General features: G+C 45.5%; 1 protein-coding gene across 1 annotated transcript in view; it reads left to right on the top strand.

The window, feature by feature from the left end:
• Dpf3 (double PHD fingers 3) overlaps positions 1–15779 on the top strand; it is a 278116-nt gene extending 262337 nt beyond the window's left edge. Inside the window, exons 9-11 of the mRNA XM_021178797.3 lie at positions 3208–3320; positions 13204–13285; positions 13792–15779. Of these exons, the coding sequence (XP_021034456.1) occupies positions 3208–3320; positions 13204–13285; positions 13792–13862 (266 nt within the window). The 3' untranslated portion in view covers positions 13863–15779. The remainder of the gene's footprint in view (positions 1–3207; positions 3321–13203; positions 13286–13791) is intronic.
• Positions 15780–16224: the final 445 nt, after the last annotated feature.

The following is a 16224-nucleotide window of genomic DNA, read 5'->3' as shown; positions in this document are numbered from 1 at the left end:
TTTTGGAAATCTCTTTTGGCTACAGTCACCCTATACTTGCCCAACTTGCTTCTTCTGATTCCTCTACTGGTTCTTTTTGCCATTGTTGTTTTTATTTTATTTTTAAGCTAGGGTCTCACTATGTAGCCCAGGCTGGCCTGGAACACACTGCCCTCTTGCTCTGGGCTGAGATTTATAGGTGTGTCTTCCATCCCCAGCTCTTCTGTCTTTAAATACATGATTCTTCAAAGCTTAGTCCTAGATTTTTTAAAAAAATCTTTTCCCCTTTTCTTTTCTTTCTTCTCTTGTTCTCCTTTCCCTACTTTCCCTTTTCCCTAAATTCAGTCTTAAGTTCTTTTAGACAATGTCTCTGGGTAGCCTTGGCTGGCCTAGAGCTCAGAGAGACCCACCCCACTGGCTCTGGAGCGTTGGGATTAAAGGTGTGCCATCACGCCTGGCCTTAAGCTTCTATTTCAAATCCCTACTTGTCTTTTGAACTCTCAATAATATGTTTGATGCCCTGATCCAACTTGCACTGCTCAGAACAGACTGGATCCTCTTCGCCAGGATGGCCACACGCTCCTTCTATGGTGTTTCTCATCTCGGGGGTCTTCACTGCCCTCTACCTAATTTGTTCATTTGCATTTTTGAGGGTATTTATCCAGATGAATCAATTCCCATCACTTATTTTTTTGTTTCCTCAAGTTTTCCACCTGAGCTTGGTCCTGGTCCTCCTTGTCTCTCTTCTGTGGGCTGTACTAGTCTCTAACCAATCCTGGCAAAAATTCTTGCATCTCCTCAGCCTCACTGCCAATTCTTTTTGGGCCTTCCCACCCCTGCTTCATCCTAATGATGAACATTTTCATTTGTGTATTCTTATTTTCAAAGATCTTTTCATCTGTTTGGAAGTAACTACAGGTTTGTATGAGATGACGGTGATCCCAGGTGCCATTCCCCCAGAGATGAGCATCTTAGATCCCTCATACGACAGCCAAGCTATTGGGATCCTAGGCCCTTGGTGGGCTTTGTGGTCTTATAGTTTTGGATGCCTATGCATAGCTGTAAATGTTTGATGACTCCCTCTGTGTAGTTCTGTGCCATCTTATCACACACATAACTGCCAACATCCAAAGCTCCATCCTCAGCCTCAAGGTCCTCTGTGCCCAGGAATGCTTCTTAAAAAACAGTCCTCTGGCCTCTCTGTTCTGCTTGAAAGTCCTCAATGACTTTCTAGGCCCAAATGCTTAAATAAGGGCTGGAAGCGCCTATTTAGTCTGGCGTCAGTGTCTCCTTGGTGGCCTCCTGCCCCATCATTTTGCAAAGAAGCCTACACTCGTGTTCATTGGTCTTTCTCTTCCTTCTTCCCACCCAGTTAGCATTCTCAGGAGAGTTTCCTTGACCCCTCTGGCTGGGAGCTCTCATTGGTTTTCTTCCCCAACACAGTTTTTGTTTTAGGGTGTTAGTCACCCACTAGTGATTAAATGCAGGATTAGTAATTTGAGGTCTCTTTGGAGGGCTTACTTAGGGTGTCTGGTCCCTATGCAGTATCCTTTCTATCGAGTGTAACAGCCAGCTTAGCAGCTGCTCATGAGACAGTTGTGGAGTTAATGACCACTTAGTGTAAGCTGGCTGTTTATGGCTGCAGTGTGACCCAAGGCCAGGGAACTGGACAAAGCCACCTTGCCAGGTGAGTGTATATCCTAGAATCCTAACTCCATCTTTTCCAGCAATGTCCTGTCAGAGAACCTAGGCACTTGTGACCCATACCACTGAGTCCTGAAAATGTGCCCTTATTCCCATTCTGTTTTCACTTCAGGAGGTTAGCATAGGGAACGGCTTGGCTTGCATTCTCCCCAGATAGCACTGTAAAATGTATTCCAGAAAAATCAATGGGATATTTATGAAGGGTGTTAGTTTAAGGCTTCGTTCTGGCCTCTTCTCCTTGCCCTGTCCTCACACCACTGACTATTTCTCCTCCAATGCTAGCACTCAGAAACCTCAGTGTGGTTTATATTTAGGGAAGCCCAAATCTGGTAGGTCCTTATGCTGATGGATTAGACAGTATCACCCAAATGAGCATGGTCTGATGGGCTCTCCAAAGATTCAGATGGGAAGCATGGGGTTCTTGCTGGGATATGGCTCTGCTGAGGGGGGGGGGTTGGCACTTGGAAGTCTGTGAGCACACTTGGTAAGTGACGCTGACTCTGATTGGCGCACCCTGTTTATAGTGTCCTTGAAAGGACAAAATACCTCACATAAAAGAGGCAGCCCAATGCTCTGTACAGAGGGAGCTCTGGAGGATGAAGGCCCTGGGCTAAGCTGCTGATTCTTAACAGCACAGTCAGTGCTGGGTTTTGTCCAAGCAGGTCACGGCACTGGGAAACCTGGGAACCCCATCCAGTTTCTCTTTCCTGACAATGAGAAGGTCAAGGGTCTGCCCTTTCTATAGCTCCCAGCTGTCCGCTCACTGTCGGCTTTGCTCTTCAGACTCCGTGGGGGCTGATGGAGTCCTGCTTGGTGGGTCAAGCCTCAGGCATCCCTTCAGTGCTATGTGATCTCTGGTCACAGCTGAAAGTCCCTCTCCCAATCCAGCTATGACACTTGAGATGCAGAACAGAGGTAGAAGCAGAGATGGATTATTTTAGGACAGATCTGGTCATTTGTTGGGATAGTCACTCCTTGGCCTTCCCTGCCAGACCCCTTTCTTTTTGTGTCCCCGTGACTGTTCAGGGTTTGGGCTTTTGCTCATCTCTTATCACAAAAATGTCATCTATTACCCTTAAGCACTGTCCCTGATAACCCTATACAAACCTGACACACTCAGGCTGTGTGAACAGGAAGTCCTAGCTCTAAGTAGCTCTGAGAAGTTGTCCTGTTCTGGCTTCAGCTGGGGCTTCCGAGGTCATGCTGATTGATATCGCCCACCAGGCCGCCTTGGGCTGTGTGCCCCATAACACCCTTTTTAGTGCTTTCTGGTGACTGCTTCCTGCTCTACTTGTTGCACCTATGGGGGACATGGCTCTTAGGGTAAGAGAAACTGGATGGTACTTAGTAAGAGGGTGAATGCTCATCTCTCCATTTGGCTTCTATCTGACATGACTAGAGGTGGTAGTGTTAAGGGCTGAGAGCAGAGCCCTATTCAGACTCGCAGTCTGTTTCCCAGCCTGTGGTACCCCTGCCTCCCAAATGCTGGTCTTGTCCTAACATCATTGTTCTGGCTTCTTTCAGGTCATCCAACTTGCCTGCAGTTTACTCTGAACATGACTGAGGCAGTTAAGACCTACAAGTGGCAGTGCATAGAGTGTAAATCCTGTATCCTGTGTGGGACCTCGGAGAACGACGTGAGTTTGGGCTATCCTGGTGACAGGAAGAGATCGAAGGGGCTGTGCATCTTCTGAGAGGTGGAGGGGAGACAGAACTCTGGGCACTGGGTTCCTGGAGAAAATGACAGTCTTTCTAGCCTCTACAACCCTTGGGACCCTTATACTTTTGCCTTGGACCTTGGGGTCCCTGTGCTTTCAAGAAGAGATGCCAGAGGTGGCCAGTAGGGAATGCCTTTTTGGCCATCACCCTTAGCAACCTGGCCACTTGCTCTCCAGAGTTCAGTGCCTATGATAATGACCAGTGCGTTGAATGGGATGCTGTTGGCTGTTTCCACCACATTCCAGTGCATGATCTCACTTGGATGATACAGCAAACATGAGAAATACAAATACTCAACAACTTTTTTTTTGTCATGAATGATTTCAAACCTGTACAAAGGCTGAAAGAATAAGGAAGCTGATACACTCTATCCCAGCTTCAACTGTGGACATTGAGTCCAATCTTATCTCAGAAGTACTATTATTTTATCCTTTATATGTACACTATATGTAAGTGTGCATGTAGGTGTGTGCCCATGTGTTTGCACATGTGGAGTCTGGATTTCCATATCAGCTGTCTCTTTCTCTCTCCATCAATTCCCACCTTAATTTTTGAGACCGATAGCTCACAGTTGACCAAAACTCCTCAGTTGGGCTAGCCTGGCTGGCCAGTGAGCTCCAGAAGGCCTTCTATCAGCAGACATGGCTTCCTGTACACTAAGCTGGGATGTCCGGTGTGCACTGCTACACCTAGTTTTTACATGGGTGCTGGGGGCCTGAACTTGGGCCCTCATGCTTGGGCAGCAGACATTTCACCAACTGAGCCATCTTCCCAGCTGGTCCATAGGATGTTCTGCAAGCTAGAGCCTCACGGTTACCAACACGTGGACAATTTTACGGCACAGAACTCTATTTCAAGCCTAAAATCATTTAAAAATATTGCAATCGATCACCTTTAGGACATGTATGGAAAGCATATACAAAACACACAAACTTTGTCTTTCTTTTTGGATTTCAACTCAAAGATGCCTCATTATGTACACACAAATCAGAAACACTTCTGTTTCAGGATATTTAACCTGTATTAAGAGACTACTTTCATGTGACATGACAGTATGTCTGGGAAACCATAGAATCAATGATAGGGCTAACTTGGATCTACAAAGTGAAAGCTAGGGACTGGGGAAATGGCTCAGTGGTTTAAAGCACACACTGCTCTTGCAGAGGATCCACGTTCTGTTTTCAACATCTATACCACACTGCTCCCCACTGCCTGTATCTCCAGATCGAGAGGGTCAGATACCTCTCGCCTCTGCCAACATCTGTTCTCAGGTAGACATACCCACATACAGACAGACAATTAGACAGAAAGGCAGCCATAATTAAAAACTAATCTTACAAAAGTAAAAACTAAATCTAAGTACGTTTGAAACCACAAAGGTCAGGTGGAATGATGTCCTATGATATAAAATGATTCAATACTGCAGAGACATCAGCTATGCCCATGTTAATTTGCAAATGAACATCAGGAGCAACAACAATATCAACAAGTTTGTTCTGTGCAGTTAGGCCAGGTGATACTTATGTTCCTATGGAAGGAGAGGAGGAAGAGGAAGGCCGAGGAGGTTCAGAGAGCAGAGGAAGGACCAAGGTTTTGTCTAGACTGTAAAGGGTTTTATAGCATGCAAGAAGTCCTGAGTTCAATCCTCAGTACAGTAGAAGACAGGCAGAGTAGTGCACCCCTGTGATCACAGTGTTTGGGAGGTAAAAGCAGGAGGATCAGAAATTTGACATCACCCTTGCCTACTTAGTGAACTTTGGGCCAGCCTGGGCTACATAAAGCCTTGACTTAGAAAAGAAAGGTGCCAAGGAAATTCTGATAAACTGCTCTGAAAACAGGAACTAGCAGACAGTAAACCCTTTGGAGCACCCCCCCCCGCCCCCCACTCCCAGAGTGGAACACTGTGGTAGTGATGTGTGAATGGACAAATAGACCAGTTGGAAGAGAATAGAAAGCCTATGAATAGACCCACCTACATAGGGGAATATGGTACAGGATAAAGGTTGTGTCTAAAATTGCCATGTCAAAGATAGACTTTTTAATGAATGATGCTGGGACAATAGGGGAGCCATTGGGGAGAAGACAAAATTAGCTTCATATCTCACACCAGAGGCATAAGAACAATCTCCAAATAGACTGGGAATTTAAATGTAAAAAACAAGACCAAGGCAGTACCAGATTCTTCTTTCAACATTGGGGAAGGTTTTCCAGTTGACTCAAAAATAGAGATGCAATAAAATGAAATACTGAAAAATTAGGCTCCATGAAAATTTGCATAGTTAAAACCATGATACAATCAAAGGATGGCTGAGAAGCTGAGAGGATGTATCTGTAACGAGTGCAGGTGAAGGTCCAGTGGCCCCAGGATATGAAGAGCTCTGATGAATAGGAGACAGAGAAGCAGGAACTTGATCGACAAGGAGAAACATGCATGAAAGATGATTCTTATAAACAATATAAGAATGAGCCCTAAGCCTTGAAATAAATACTCAAACACACTCACAATGAAAGAGACTCAAAACACAACCAGGATCCTGTTTCCCGCCTATCTGACAGACAAAAATTCTCAAGTATAACATTTATGAAGCTATGGGATCACAGAATGGTGTGCAAAGAGGTATGGCCCTTCTGGGGCAAGGGATTTGGTGATCTCTAACAAAACTACTATATTCTTAATTTTGGCTGAGCCAGACCATCTGTGGGAATCTACCCTGAAGGGTACATCCCACTAATTAAAAATATCAGAAATAACCTCTGTGTACTTGCATAGAAAAGTGATCAGCTAGGCATTGGTACAATTGGGCAATGAAGTACTATGCGGCTGTGTAAAGAAAAAGGAGGATATCTATGCATGGATGTGTAATAATAATTTCCATAAGTGGACAAAACCAAAGTTAAATGCAGCATATATTGATAGTAGTCTGCATTTATTGTATGAAAAATGTTATATAAGAAAAAACACACATATATGTGCACACTTATGTAAAAGAATAAACAAGGAGGTGACTATCTTCAGGAGTGGATGGAAATTGGGAGAAGAAAGACATGATGTGGGGACGGGTGGGGCTACGGGAGGAGCAGCATGGCCTTGGGAATACTTTAGATAGCTTGGATCAAGAGAACGTTCCATAGAAATGATACCTATTTAATGCTAACCAGGAGGCCAGGGAAGCCGAAATAGAGCAAACAGTATCCAAGGAATCCAGCTATACAACAAGCAGACTGCATGACCAGACTGGGGAGCGGGTAGAATAGTCAGCCTAAGTCCTCTTGGAAAATGGTGTTTTGACTGCGCTGCAAGACTAAAGACAGACACAGCTGCACTGCAAATGCTGTGCCCTAGCTAGATTTATTTTCATGGGTATATGAATTAGTAATTCTGAAATGACTGCATATGTGCTATGTCTAAATGAGTAAATGTTGAAGAGCCATAGATCTAAAAGCCAGGGTAATGGAAAGAGACACAGAGACCCACAGCCCAGCAGTAGATGAAGCTCAGGGACTCTATGGAAGCATTGAGGGAAGGATTGAGGAACCGGAAGAGGATGGGGACTCCATAGGGAGACCGACAGACCGACAGAGACAACTAGCCTGGACCCTTGGGGGCGACCAGAGACTGTACCACCAAGCAAAGCAAACATGGGCTGAACCTAGGACCCCTGTACATATGTAGCAGATGTGCAGCTTGGTCTTCATGCAGGTCCCCCAACAACTGGAGCAGGGGCTATCCCGAATATGTTGCCTGTGGGTCTCATTCCCCTAACTGGACCACTGTGTCTGGCCTCAGTGGGAGAAGATGCACCTAGTCCGGCAGTGACTTGATGAGCCGGAGTTGGGGAGGGATGGGGGTGATATGCATAGGGGGCTGCCCCTTCTCAGAGGAGAAAGGGAAGAGGAATGGGAGGAAGATCTGCATGAGGTGGTACTTGGCAGGGCGGGAGGCTGATACTGTGATAAAAAGTGAATAAATAAATTTAAAAATAAAATGACAGTGAAAAAAAAAAGAATGACATAAAACAGGAGGGAACAAGCCTGAATCCTGTGACTTTAGGCTGGAATGTGTGTGTGTGTGTGTGTGTGTGTGTGTGTGTGTGCGCGCATGTGTGTGTGTGAACTCATGGTTAATATAGGAACTATCTTTATGTCTATACATATAGACCTCAATATGGATGCATTCATATCTACCTACGTATACATTTATTTCTTAGATCTTTTGGCAAAGTTAGTCAGCTTCTCATCAATATAGCAATGTGCCTAAGACAATTAATTTGTAAAGAGGAAGGAATTATCTAACTCATGGTTTTGGAGGTTATAAAGGTTTCAGTTCAAGATCAAGTGGTCAAGTTGCTTTGGAGTTTTGGTGAGGATACTAATCAGGGGATGCATGTAGCAGGGAATAAAGCACTCATATCACAAAAGAGAAAGGGAGAGGGAGGGAGGGGGAGAGAGAGAGAGAATATGAATGAGAGGGGATACCTGGGTCCCACAGTTCCTTTCAAAGTATACCTGCACTGATTTAGGTGCCACCTTCTAGGGGTCTCTGGCACCTCTACAATACCATTGCCCTGGGTACCAAGCTTACATAGACCTTTGGGGAACATGGCCTATCTTTAGACCTAGTAAGGACCTAGAAATGAGGAGGACACCCAACGCCCAGAGACTGGTTCTAAGTAATATTCTTTAGTAAAGAGTGCCAGAGATCCTTAGAGAAATGATTGGTGCCAGGACTCAAGTACCAACTACAAAGGGCATGCCTGAAATATCTTCTGATGTCAGAAAGTAGGGTTGTGCTTAAAAAAAAAAAAAAGGAGTGTGTCTAAAGGAAAAAGAACCAACCCGAAGGAGTACTTAATGGTGAATAGGAACAACTGAGAAAGAAAACAATGATACTGCTGTCTTGTAATGTAAAGATTGCACAAATATCCATTCTTATGTTATAAAGTTGAAAGGATGGATAAAGGAAGGAAGCCAGGGAGGGAGGGAGAGGAAAGGATAAGAAGGCAGAGCCTACTTCCTTAGAGAAGCATTCCATTGAATAAATACAGAAGCAGAAATCACAGGCCAGCCTGCAGTTACGCAAGAACTGTTATACTATTCTTTAAAATGTAGTGAGTGAAATTTGGTAAAACAGGGGCTATCTGCATAGTCTCAAAATATGTCTCCGATTTTATAGTACCAAAGGAAAATTAGTAACTTCACTCACAGTCATCACCTTAGTCTTCATATAGGGGAGAAAATAAATCTAGTCCGAAACATCCAGTGATGTTTATAAAATCCCCAACCACACCCTTCAAAGGCATCACGTTCCTGACAGCAGAAACAGCCCCTGTGTGCCTATGAAGGGCTTTCCTCAGCCTTAATCAGGGAAGTGTCAGCTTTTAGTGAACAGAGGTGTATGCAGACTCTCGGTGGTACAAGATGCTGAGGATCTAGAACCCTAGAGAAACATTTACAGCGCCCTCTTCAGGATCAGGCAACATTGTGGAAAGAATGCAAGCACCAAAGATGAGGTCTCGGACATGCTGTCCTCTAAGCTGGTCATTGCATGGAAGCCATGAAGGCATGCCTGCTGTGTACTGGCCCTCGGTCATCACAAGTCAGACCCTTCTAGCAGGCAGCTACGAATGGAATGGGGCTCACAGGACTCTATCACTGTTGCAATATGGGCAACTAGCAAATAATGGGATTGGGGGGTTAAGTAGTATCTACTTGTGTGCTGACTGATGGGCCCACCAGACTCTAATGGATAATTGCAAACCTAGGGTCACACAGATGCCCCAGTTAAACTCTGTGGGATATAAAAGAAAACAAAACAAAATGTTATGAATATGGTGAAAGAGATTTGTAAGATAGAGTGGGGATTCTTAGGGGTGGGAGAGAAATAAGAGAGAGGTGGTGAGGGAGCCCAACCAGAATATATTATAAACATGTATTAAACCGCCAACAAATACAATTTATTAATTAAAATTTGTCAAGGTAATGGAAGATAAACTGGAAATGTCACAGATTGAGGGACACAAAGAAAACACAACTAAACCTAGGGACATAGCCGGACTTGGCTGAGTGTTTACTTAACACCTATGGAGCCTTGGGTTCTGTCTCTGGTACTGTGGGAACTGGTTGTGGTAGCTCACACCTGTAATCCTAGCATTTGGAGGTAGAAGAGGAGAGTCAGGAGTTCAAGGTTGTCCTTGGCTCCATGGTGGTTTTGAGGCCAGCCTGGGCTACGTGAACCCTGTCCCTCAAGATACAAAGAAGGCCAGTGAGATAGCTCAGTGAGTAGAGGCACTTACCTCCTGTCAAGATGTCCTCTGACTTCCACATGGATGCTATAGTATGTACCCCACCCCCAACAATAAATAAGTAAAAGAACAAACAAGCAAACTGACCCTACCCCCCAAAACCAAGAGAGTACATGCTGGATAGGATCCTGGGAAAGAGGAAGCAAGGGAGAAGATGGAGGAAATGAGAGCCTTCTCTGTAGACCAGTTAGTAACACTCACTGGCAGCCATCTCTCCTTCCACAGTTCTATCTATCGAAGAAGATAGATGTTACTGTTTGCAAAGGCTGCAGAGAGAATAGAGACGCTGTCATGCCTACAACTTTCCTCTAAGTCTACGGTAGTATCAAAGTAAATAAAAGCGTCCGATTTCCCTAACATCTTCCTCAGTTTTAAAAATATTTTCTTTATCAACTGAAGAAGAACTTAAATATATTTTGTTTCCATCCATTGCAGTCAAAATTCTCTTTGGTCTGTGGGAACATTCAGGTTGGAGCCTAAGCCCTTTCGACATGATCCTGAGAGCTTTTGGTAGCTTCCTTGCTTTTGGACAAAGGAAGCTATCTAGACACTTCACATAATGGTATAGAACCACCACCTCCCAACGTCTGCTGGCCTAGAGAGGCTAGTATTTACAGCGTTTGTCATTGTCTCAGACATTTCCAGTGACATAGTGAGAACATATTTTTGTTTATTTAAAAGATAAATAACTGAAATATTTATCTACTGAAATATTTCTAGATTGCATCCAAAACTAATTATGCATTTTTTTCTATTAATTCACTGATCTCATGTCTCTGCCTTCCTTCAGTCATGTAAAACGTTTTGCTTCTCAATGGATACTGTCACATCACACATCTGATACACATACAACCAGCTATCTCAGAGAACCAGTTCCAATATTATCATCAATAATATAATTGCCTAAACACACACACACACACACACACACACACTCACACACACACACTCACATTTAGCCTTCTTGTTAAGATCATGTATTAGCTGCATACTCCAGAGGTAGGGGTGGAAATATAGGTAGAAGCCAGACTAGGCTATACAGCAAGACCCTGAACCAAATGAAAATCAACATAAAAAAGATAAGTAGTCACCCAAAATGCTCGCTATTTGTAGTTGTGTCATTAGATAGACATACAAGTATATTCACTTATGGAAAATTCACTTTTAAGAGCAGAGCAAGAGTTTAATTTTGTTTTATGACTATACAAAATAGTTCTACAAATAAAGCTAGAAAGAATAATGCAATCAGGAAAATCTAGCTTCCGCTTCCTGATTTGCTAGCTTCCTTCTTTGCTTACATATGGCCCCTTAAAAAGTATGAAGGTTGTCTTTACATCTCATTTAAATGTAAGCATGTGTGTTGTATACTGGATCCCAAACCAAATGGTAAGAGATAGATGTGTTTTTTCCATCCTGAATTTTTTTTCATTGAGTATCCCAGAAGTCCTTCCACAGTGATCTACAGCGATACTCTTTATGGTTTCATGGTTCTTTGTTTTATTCAGCTGGTCTCCTTTTGGCTGACGATGGAGTCTAGACTTTGGTCTTATTGAGAGTGTAAACACAGAGCCTTAGTGGGAGCCCATGGATGAACAGGGTTGTTGCTGGGACATTGGGGATTTTCTTACACGTCTCCTGCCAGTCCCAGAGTGAGATTCCTACCCGACTAGCACTGTACCCTTCCATGGATCCAGCCTCTTAGATTTTGGAGTTAGAGCTCCTTTGAAATTGTATTTTCTGGAAAGGAGATGGGAAAGAAGCAACAGCAGTGCGAGACAACTACATGTGACAAACGTGTTGGTGCCCTCATACACTTGAATTCTTTGGGGGCAGGGGAGTCCAATCTAGGGTGATCTTCCTTTTTGTAGCCTGTGTTAATGCTGTGGCAGGGATTACTGGTGTCTTTAAGACATCGCTAAAGTCACTTGCCTCCATAACCACATCATATCACTCCACAGCTTCCTTCAGCTTTGATGCCACGGTGTACCATCTGGGAGTCAAGCTGGTATGCTGGCTTCCACTCTCTTCCCTGACTGGGCTTCTTTTGATCTCTTTAGTCTCTGTTGTCCCTTAATGCTGATGTTGTGACAATGTGTTCTTGACTTTCTCCGGGTCACTGATCTTCAGTGAGAGCTGTGGATTCACTCTATTTTCATAAATGCACATTTTCTCAAAATATACATTTCTACCTGTCTACATAGTTGTGCATATCATCTCACAGACAGCCCTCCACACACACCACTTCAGAGACATCTGCTGTCATACACTCTAGACTTCCTCTCTTAGGACCGCCACTTGCAGTCAAACCAGCAAAAACCAGCCATAGCTCAGGCCTAGGCCTCTGTCCTGATCTCCAGTCTCCAGGTCAACCCTCCCTGGTGACCTTGGATCCATAGTTGAAGCTGTCTTCTCTCTCCAGCCCCCATGGCCACTTTCCCACCCATGTCCCAGTGGCTAACTATTCCACAGCCCAGACAACCACACCAATTGGTGACTGTTTCCTCATTTCACTGCATCAGTCTTACTTCAGGCTGTCACCACCCTTCACCTGTATGACTGTCTTCTACTTCTAGAACCAACCAATATATTCCTCCTCCCACAACCCTCAAGTTCCAGCTCCTAGCCAGGGAGGAGGCTCTTCTTAACACCTACATTTAAAGCCGGACGCAGTTCTGAAATGCCACAGATGCCACCACCAAGTACAGCTGTTGTCCATTGCACAGATGGAAGAGTAGAAATTCAATCCATGTTTTAGGCCATTGTCACATTGTGGGGGTGGAGGCAGAGAAAGCCATAACATTACTGGCCATAGGAGTTCAGGACAAGGAATCTCTGTGAGTTTGAGTGTAAGGTAGCCATCAGGGAAGACTTCTAAGATAGTAAGTTGAGAAGGGCCCTATACTGGATGGTTTTGTGTGTCAACTTGACACAAGTTAGAGTCATCAGAGAGAAAGAAAGCCTCAGCTAAGGGAATGCTTCCATGAGATCCAGCTGTAAGGCATTTGCTCAATTAATAATCAATGGGGGAGGGTCCAACCCATTGTGGGTGCTGCCATCCCTGGGCATCCCTGGGTCCTGGTTCTATAAGAAAGCAGGCTGAGCAAACCAGTAAGCAGCACCCCTCCACGGCCTCTGCCTCAGCTCCTGCCTTCAGATTCCTTTCCTGTGTGAGTTCCTGTCCTGACTTTCTTCAGCAATGAACAGCAATGTAGAAGTGTATGCTGAATAAACCCTTTCCCCTCAAACTTGCTTTTTGGTCATGGTGTTTCTTCACAGTGATAGAAACCCTGACCAAGACAAGCCCAAAGGTGGTGAAGGATTTGGGGAGGCAGAGGGTGAATTTTAAGTGTCAATGAAGTATAAGCCACATTTAAGGGACAGTGAGGAGCCTAAATGGGGCCTGGAAGGTTGGTCTATGGAGATAAGAGAGAGGAATAAGTGGGAGGAAGACACTGCCCTCAAGTAATTGCATCTCTCTCCTCCTCTCTGTATCTGCCAGGACCAGCTACTCTTCTGTGATGACTGCGATCGTGGCTATCACATGTACTGTTTAAATCCCCCAGTGGCTGAGCCCCCAGAAGGTAATGATGATGAACTCAACACCACCACCACCACCCACCTTTTATTGATCCCTTATTATGGTGCAGGCCTTGTGCTATGGTCTTGTCGTACGTAATTATCACTACCCAATGAGGTGGGACCAACTACTAAGAAAGGGCACAATGAGGAAAATGAGGCACAGTGCGACCAGGTGAAATTTTCAACGGATTGGTTAAAGACATGTTTCTTAGATGTGTGGCTGTGACACTGGGGGTTGTGTGGGTGTGAGCATCAAGGGAACTAGTACAAGTTCACTATGGCTGGCTATGGGGTACAATTAAGGGGTGGGGCTTTTCCTAACAGTTGCTCTAATAGCTCTGCATCACCTTTCCACTGAGCAATGGACTTTGCTTGCCTTCAGAACAGAGACTTGGTCTCTGCATTATAAGAATTGAAGGAAACAGGAGTTACCAGACCTTGAGGCAGTGAGGCTGGGGTCCTAGAGTTTGGAGGAATGCTGCTACTGATGTCATTTTGTCTCTTATAGGAAGCTGGAGCTGCCATTTATGCTGGGAGCTGCTCAAAGAGAAAGCATCAGCCTTTGGCTGCCAGGCCTAGGGCTCCACCCAGGTCACAGAGTGCAGCCCGCCACTAGAGAGGCTGAACTGAAGCCCTGTTCAACCCAGATGGAGGTCTCCTCCTGTATATGCACACAGACCAACTACAAGGAAAATGAATAGTTACAGAAGGGAACGGAGGGAGCAAGGTCTCCACTCACCTCTCGCCCTACCCGTGACCTCCCACCCCACACATCCTTCAGCCAGTGCTTCCTCATTTCTACCAGCGGGAACTTGGCACTTTTGAGGAACAATCCAGGCCCGGCTCTGTGGAAACTTCCTCATGTTCACCGTCACAGGCATCCCTCTTTGTTGCTTCCTGTTTTGGAGGAAGCCATTTTGTGACTGCTCATCAACCACTCGTGTGTTGTTTGGTGGGGTTCTTGTTTTGTTGTCTATTGTGTTTCAAGAATTTATCACAGAGTGTCCTCACCCTTAGCTTAGGCTCTTCATCCTGAAACTCTCACAGAGGAACAAAACGCTGTGGTGGGGAAGCTCCTGCCTATTATGAGTCTCACTGGAAACATCCATGTTTGGAGGCCATCTTGAAGACAGAACTTGGAAAACGTCTTGGTTTTCTTAGTCTCTGCTGAGAAGAGGAGTTGTAGCGTTTGAGCCTTGGCAGTAGCATCCCCAGCTGCAATGACCTTGATCCACTGCACTGCCATTTGATCAGGGGTTCAGAGGGCCTGGGAGATGGGAGGAACACTTGGGACCCTGCTATAGCCAGCCAGTATTTGCTGTTCCTCAGGAGGGACTAGGTGGTTCCTTGACCTTCAGAACTGTGGTGTCCTTGAGGTGAGACAACACAGTCTCTAAACACAGAAAAGTGCTGAATATCCTGCCCCCCAACGGAATTGAGCGTGAAGGTCTGGCTCAGTCTCTGGGGGGTGGGACTTAAGCTCTGGAGAGGTGGGCAAAGGATGCCCATTCAACAGTCCAGGGTTGGTTAGAAGAGACTGTATGTAGCTTTGAGAAACCCTCCCAGTATTGATGCTATACTATGGATTTCTTTTCTGGGCAATTTCTTCCTTCCATGTAGTATATGTTTGCCAGTGACCACTGAGATGTGACTGGAAATTTTAGAATGGAGAAAAGATGAACATTACTTAACCAGATCATTGGGCACAGTGATTACTTGTGACTGGGTGGCAATGATTCAGAACACATGTCCGTTCTTGCACCCTCAGCTCCCCCATATGGGATGGGCTCTCGTTTGAAGCAAGGTTTCTAGAAGATGTAGAAGGTCTAGATTCCGAGAACTCTTGTGTGTCAGAAGAGAAGCCTTGAGGGCTGGAGTGGGCTGGGCTGCCTTTGACGTACGGCACCAGCATGATAACTGACACATTTCTGGAAAAATCGTTTGCCCAAAGGGCAGGTCTCCGTGAGCAGGACCCTCGCGCATGCTCGGCTTCCCTGGATTCAGCTCCATCGCTGTGGTCCAGCAGCTTGCAACAAAGGCCTGGGTTATTTTTAGTTGTCAGCTCCTGAAGAAGCCCCTGGAGACCTGGGCTGGCTGGGCCCCTCTGCCCAGCGGCAGCATGGCCTCTGCCACTCCACAGGAGTCATCCTCCCCCTGGCTAATTGCTCTTGGCACGTGGACCCAGGGCAGCCTGGCATGGAACCAAGCAGTGTGACCCCTCCCTGCAACTTCTTTGCAGACTGACCTGTGGCAAGAGAGTGGGGGTCACTTTCCTGCAGGCCCTGTGGCCTCTGAGCTAGTTCCATGCATACGAAATGATCTCATTTAAAGGGCCCCTGTCCAGAGAGCATCTGTCTCCTCCTCTCAAGCTCTCTTCTTCCTCCTGCTGGTTGCTGTGCCTGTGTGGATTCAAAAGACCCAAGGGAGGGCTGGAGGAATGGCCCGTCTCCACGGAGGGGTACATCCCCTCTCCAGACTCTGCGGGCTCTCTCATTCCACAAAACCCGAAGCAGAGTATCCTCAGAGACTAACTACTTGTTTGGGGGAATCATATTAAATTAATTTCAGAAGGGAAAAAAGGCCCGAATGTTCTGAAATGCTATACAAGCTTAAAAGTGGGGGAAAAATAAGTTTAAAGCCCTCCATCTTTATGCTCTGAGTCTTGACAGGTCCCCTTCTGGAGTGTATATGAGTCTGCTCTCTACAGAAGTGCAGGTGTTCTATATCCAGCCCTGCTTGGGCCCAGCATAGCTGACAAGGATCATGCCTCCCTAGCCCAAGGCAGCAGTTGGAGCTTGTCCACCATGGCGCTGGGGCTGCTCAGGACTCTTAAAGGCTCCTGGGGTCCTTCTCTTCTGTTTCACTTGGCCTGGAGAATGGGCTCAGCCTTTCTGCTTCAGAGGTTTTGGTTTGGTTCTCCATGCAGAGAGAGTAGGGAGAG

Source organism: Mus caroli, unplaced genomic scaffold, assembly GCF_978045245.1.
Source record: "Mus caroli unplaced genomic scaffold, Mus_caroli_1 scaffold_14, whole genome shotgun sequence".
In the NCBI taxonomy this organism is placed as follows: Eukaryota; Metazoa; Chordata; class Mammalia; order Rodentia; family Muridae; genus Mus; species Mus caroli.
Note: the sequence above shows the minus strand (reverse complement) of the source record. Positions and strands in the feature narration are given on the sequence as shown.